Source organism: Triticum dicoccoides, chromosome 3B (genome assembly GCF_002162155.2).
Source record: "Triticum dicoccoides isolate Atlit2015 ecotype Zavitan chromosome 3B, WEW_v2.0, whole genome shotgun sequence".
NCBI lineage: Eukaryota > Viridiplantae > Streptophyta > Magnoliopsida > Poales > Poaceae > Triticum > Triticum dicoccoides.
The window spans coordinates 857,548,090-857,553,396 of NC_041385.1; the positions used below are offsets into that span (position 1 = coordinate 857,548,090).

Here is a 5,307-nt window from a genome sequence, read left to right on the forward strand (position 1 = left end):
TCCCTAAGGCATTTCCCTCCATTCCAAGATACAAGGTGTAGTTTTTTATGAAAAAACAAATTTCTCTATGCCCGGCCAAATTTAAAATAAAATATCTCTATGTATGGAAACAATTTAAGTTTTTATAAACTTGGTCAAACATAGAAACATTTGAAGAAAAAAAAGTAGAGCTTATATTTTGAAAATGGGATTTAGTAAGTACACCAATAATTCGATATACCCACAAAATGCTGGCTTTAGTTCCTTTCATGGTTCCTTTGTTGTAAGAAAGAAGCTAGTAGACACAAAGGGAATCAAATCATGGGAGGAGGCGGCCCTATCCTTATTCCTCTTCCCCACGCGGTTGCTCCCGTCCATCCTTTGCCAAAGGTACAGCATCTCGCATTTCCTTCTTCATCTTCTCTTTCTCCTCCTTCCTTGATGCTCACTCGCCTATAAATAGCCCTCGCTGCCTGCCATTGTTACTCAAGCCAGCAAGCAAGAAGCACAGAAGAAGCTCCTAGCCAACACCAATCAAAGCTTCCATCCAATCCCAAGCAACCTCGACGATGTCTTGCTGCGGAGGAAACTGCGGCTGTGGCAGCGCCTGCAAGTGCGGCAACGGCTGCGGCGGCTGCAACATGTACCCGGAGGCCGAGGCCGCCGGCGCCACCCTCCTCGTCTCCGCCACCGCCACCCACAAGGCGTACGTCCCTTCTCTTCTCCTCAGCTCATACATCATCATGCACTCGATCGTAATAGAGAGAATATGACTGTATGTTGATCTTGGTATGGATGGGGTACGTGCAGGAGCTCCAGCGGCATGGAGATGGCGGCGGAGAACGGCGGCTGCGGCTGCACCCAGTGCAAGTGCGGCACCAGCTGCGGCTGCTCCTGCTGCAGTTGCTAGATCCATCATCGGTCATGCATGCACCGCGTGCATCATATCTTTGATCGATCCATCCATCTACTTACCATGTAACGCTACCTGATCGAGGGTCTTTGTATGTATGTACGCACCTGCCTGCATGAGCAGAGCAGGTGCCATGCCATGCATGTAAACCCCTAAATAAAATCTCCCGTGGTTTAACCTATATAAATGCGTTTATGTTATAGACCAGCTTCTGGCCCACGTTTACTATCAACTTGCAAGGTGCCTGGGTTGTTAATAGACCAGCTGAATGAGCTTCAGGTGCTACATTCGTGAAAAGGACTCGTGGTTTATAGCGCATATTGTAGCCTAGTAGCCACATATCAGCTGCGCTCAATATGCGGGATTTCCATTGGATTAGATCTTTCGCTTTGACGAATTTGGACCTAGCGAAAAGGATTCTTAAGCTTTCGCGCAAACAAGCAAAGTAGAAGCAAGACGAGGAAGCGGAGCTGTCGTAGAAGCAGTAGCTTCCCCCGACAATATACAATACAACAGTAGCGACCATGAATAAAAAAGCCCCTTGTTTAACGAGTTTGCTGCTTTTCCCAGGCCGGAGAAGGGCAACTACTTATTGATTGATCGCCTTTCTTTGATATGTGTTCAATTTAGTATAATACAAACTACAACTAGATCAAAGCGGAAGGGCCACTCACTATAGAAGCTATAACTAGAAAAGCCCTAGCCAATAGTTTAGTAGTCGGCCAAACCCCCATGCTCACGACATGTTCTTGATATTGATTGAGTTGGAGAGAGTCAGAGACTACCACGGAATCCTTCCATAGTCACCCCGGTGACCTTCGTCACCAAAGCGTCACAACAGTTTCCAAGACCCCTCATATAATCTCCAGTGGGGATCAGTCGGAGCACATAAGAATGCCGACCACTACATAAGCCACTGGCGGAGAAAGCTCGAAGAGCTTCCCTTCATTCGCTTCGCGGGAGTCGCACACAGCACATAGCTGGAAGTCAGAGGGCCCGTACTACCTGCATAACCCTTCGCTCTGAGGGACCGTAGAACGGAAAGCGCCTTCTAAACAACTCGGCAGAAGGGAAGGGGCCTATGTATTTGCATGACCCCTGCGGATTTGACCCTACCTACACCCGGAGCCAACCCCCTAGCGGTCCTGCCACCACGCCGCAGAACAGGAGCTCGTGTGGAACCTTGGATTTCTGGCATAACAGCGATGGAAGGTATCAAAATACTACGGCCGCATAACCATAACATAGTATATACGCTAAGGTCGGCCAAAATATGGACACCCGAAGGGCCCGGCGCGCACAATCCTATCCTATCCGAGCCCGTCATTGCATGCACTTCGGACAGCCGTCCGTAGCATCATAAGGAGCACCTCCCTTTCAAGGTACCCAAATGGAATGGTCTTTATTTGTGTTGTTGGTTGGTCTTTCTCAACGTGGTCTATAGCACGAATAACCATTCTTTACAAGATAGGGCCGTTCACATGAAAGAGAATACAAAATCCATTTTTCATGGTCAGACGCATTTCTCCAAATCCTCCAGGATCACAAGTGGAACGCTAAGCAAGGGTGGGGAGGCTGCGAGCTCTGCGTCGAACAGAAAGAAGCAAGCAGGGGGTGTTGCCGTAGCGCGCCGGAGAGCAAGCGTAGGCAACCAAACTAAATAAGGCTACAAAAGTAGCTAGCTAGCGTTTTTAAGCTGGCTGCCTTTTCTAGCGCGCGTACTCTTCTGTGGAGTCGCAAGGAACGAGCCTTGTCTTCCCTCCAACGACTAGCTCCCTTTTCTTATTTTGGTCACCCTTCTCTTGTCGTGGAAGGACTTTTGCTTGTGGTGTGGTCCAACCCGTGGACGGAGTCGTCCTCATCCCCCCATTGCTCAGTGCTCCCTGCAGCTTCGCTGGGCTTTACCCGCGTGGGAGCGGGCTTCTATAAGAGAATGAAAAGCTCTCTTTTTACAATAAAATGCGAACCACACGGAGCCCACCCTTTTTCGTTTTTTGCCACCACTGGGTGGCCACAGGGGAAACACATCCCGGCCGCCTCTCGGGAAAGGGGGGTGGGCCTACCTATCCCGAGGGAGCAGCTGAGAGGTTCAATATGCCGAGCCGAAGGGCGGAACTTCAATGCGTGATCATAGTATGTCACCTCGTCTCATCCTCGCAGCATCGAAGAGTACCTATGCACTATGTTCGGTTCACTGATAAGGAAGATAGAGTTGGGGTGGGGGTCTACGATGTGATACTATAGTATGCCCCGGGGAGAAAGATCCGCAACTCAAAACGGAAGCAGGAAGCGTGTTGTAAAAATATTGGAGGTTAGCAGATCTCCGAGCCTACCATCGATCCGACAGAGCGGAACGACCAGAAAAAGAAGTGGAGTTAGAAAGCCGTATGATAGGTGGTAACTATCTTGTACGGTTCGGGGGGTAAGCGGCGTACTCTGGGGGAATATTAGGCTCTATCGACCATACAGGGAATTGGAGGTAGCATTTTACTTATGTTAAGTCATGGACTAGTTTCTTCAGCCCTTTTTCTATGTGTTGGTGTTCTATATGACCGACATAAACTCGACTTGTGAGATATTATGGAGGTTTAGTGAGCACCATGCCGAATTTCTCTACCATTTTCTTATTTTTCACTTTAGCCAATATGAGTTTACCTGGCACTAGCAGCTTTATCGGGGAATTTCTAATCTTAGTAGGAGCTTTCCAAAGAAATTGCTTAGTAGCCACATTAGCTGCGCTTGGGATGATTTTAGGCGCGACATATTCCCTTTGGCTATATAATCGTGTGGTTTCTAGAAATTTAAAACCCGATTTCCTCTATAAATTCTCTGATCTAATTGGTAGAGAAGTTTCCATATTTCTACCTTTTCTTGTTGGAGGGGCGACCGTCCGTTGAACTACCAAAAAAGGGTAAACCAATGTGATCATGACATTGTAGGTGCTTGCGATGGGACGGATGTGACTTCCCTCATAAGTAATGGGTGGCATACCTCGTAGCAGAAGTCCCCTTTTTTATCCATTTCTTTATTACCCCAGAGGGGCCCAGCCTTGCGGGACCGAGAGAAAGAAAGGACGGGGGGCGACCATGCATGGCACTTCTCGACCGTGTCTCCGAGGAACAGTTGAACGAGCGACTCATGAATGCTACCGGGTCGGACGAGCCAATAACTCGAACGTGTTCGGTCAGTTTTTTGAGCAAGAATCACAGTGTTACCTTACCTTCACCATGATACGGACTCCAAGTTCTTATGGCAGAGCACGAGGAGTTTCCTTCAATATGATGATGAGAGTGGAAACCAGAAGCACGACTGGGTCTTCGTAGTCCGAGATCATACTTATATATCAGTCACAGTAATGTAAGCATGAGAATTTTTGGTAGTACCGGTGAACCAGATGGCCGCAGCGAGGGAATCTGGGACGGAGGACTCGTAATATCTCTATAGATCTGGCAAAAGCGAAAGACCCTAACATCAGGGGCTGACCAATGAGCTCACTCAGGCCCCGCTGGGCGGTCCAGAGTGGGTGCGAGCTGGAATTGCCATAGCTTATGGTTAGAGCAATAGGAAAGGGCCCGACAGAGAGAACAGTCAGGATAACGAGCGTGGAGCCCACTTGGCAGGCGGCAGGAGCAGCGGGCAAGTGCTTGCTTGGTAGGCCAACAGCCCTGTGAACCGGGCGGGGCACTCGATGAAAGGGGGGCATGCTGAGCAAGTACGCAACATTGGCCCTGTGGAGCTTTCAAAAAGAAAAGCAAGGACCACTACGGGAGGTCGAACCACGGACCGGAGGTAGTAGAACGTGATCCGCACCGGTCAATATTGGATCAAACAATAGCGGACCGTAGCAGTGACCTTTTTTTCAAGACAATAGGTATTGTTCCCTACCAACACAAGGGACACTCTCAACGGATCCTCCACGCGCTGGGCATACCATAGTTCTTCCGTTCGTCTTTATCATGGCGGAAACAGAACAAGAGGGAAAGACCCGGCCGACTCACCAAGGGCTCGAGGGCGAGCCATACGAGAGTGTGTCGAATTCTGTTTACGTACTCGGTTTGGGTTCGGGCCCCTCTCGATCTTTTGCGTATAAGGGAAGGGGGAAGGAGTCTAAATCTATGGACATTAATGAACCACCATTGATGGACGTTGCACATGACACAAGAAATTTGACTCGACGATCCGGTGCTAATAGAAGTCGCTTACTCTCCGCCTAGCGAAGGTGCCAGATCCTTAAAGTAAAGTATCTATCAGCCTAGTGTACCAACCACGTGGTACGACGGGCACTCAAAGACCTGATGAATGAGGGGCCACCCCACCTAAGAGTGCTTATGTCATATGGGAACTCTCGGCTGGAAACAATCCTTATGGTTTTTATATCCGGTTAGAATAATAAGAAAGAATCAAAGTCCACGTTG

General features: G+C 48.9%; 1 protein-coding gene across 1 annotated transcript; it reads left to right on the forward strand.

Moving 5' to 3' along the window:
- Positions 1 to 458: 458 nt before the first annotated feature.
- Positions 459 to 1,075, forward strand: LOC119278993 (metallothionein-like protein 2C). The gene is made up of 2 exons (XM_037560398.1): positions 459 to 685; positions 790 to 1,075. Exons 1-2 carry the CDS (start codon positions 549 to 551, stop codon positions 887 to 889), a joined length of 237 nt encoding a protein of 78 aa, XP_037416295.1. The 5' UTR covers positions 459 to 548; the 3' UTR covers positions 890 to 1,075.
- Positions 1,076 to 5,307: the final 4,232 nt, after the last annotated feature.

Excerpts from the sequence above, each read along its gene's own strand:
- LOC119278993 (XM_037560398.1), top strand. The coding sequence starts at position 549 with ATGTCTTGCTGCGGAGGAAACTGCGGCTGTGGCAGCGCCTGCAAGTGC. Across the intron at positions 686-789 it reads GCCACCGCCACCCACAAGGC|GAGCTCCAGCGGCATGGAGA; the intron begins GTACGTCCCTTC and ends GGGTACGTGCAG.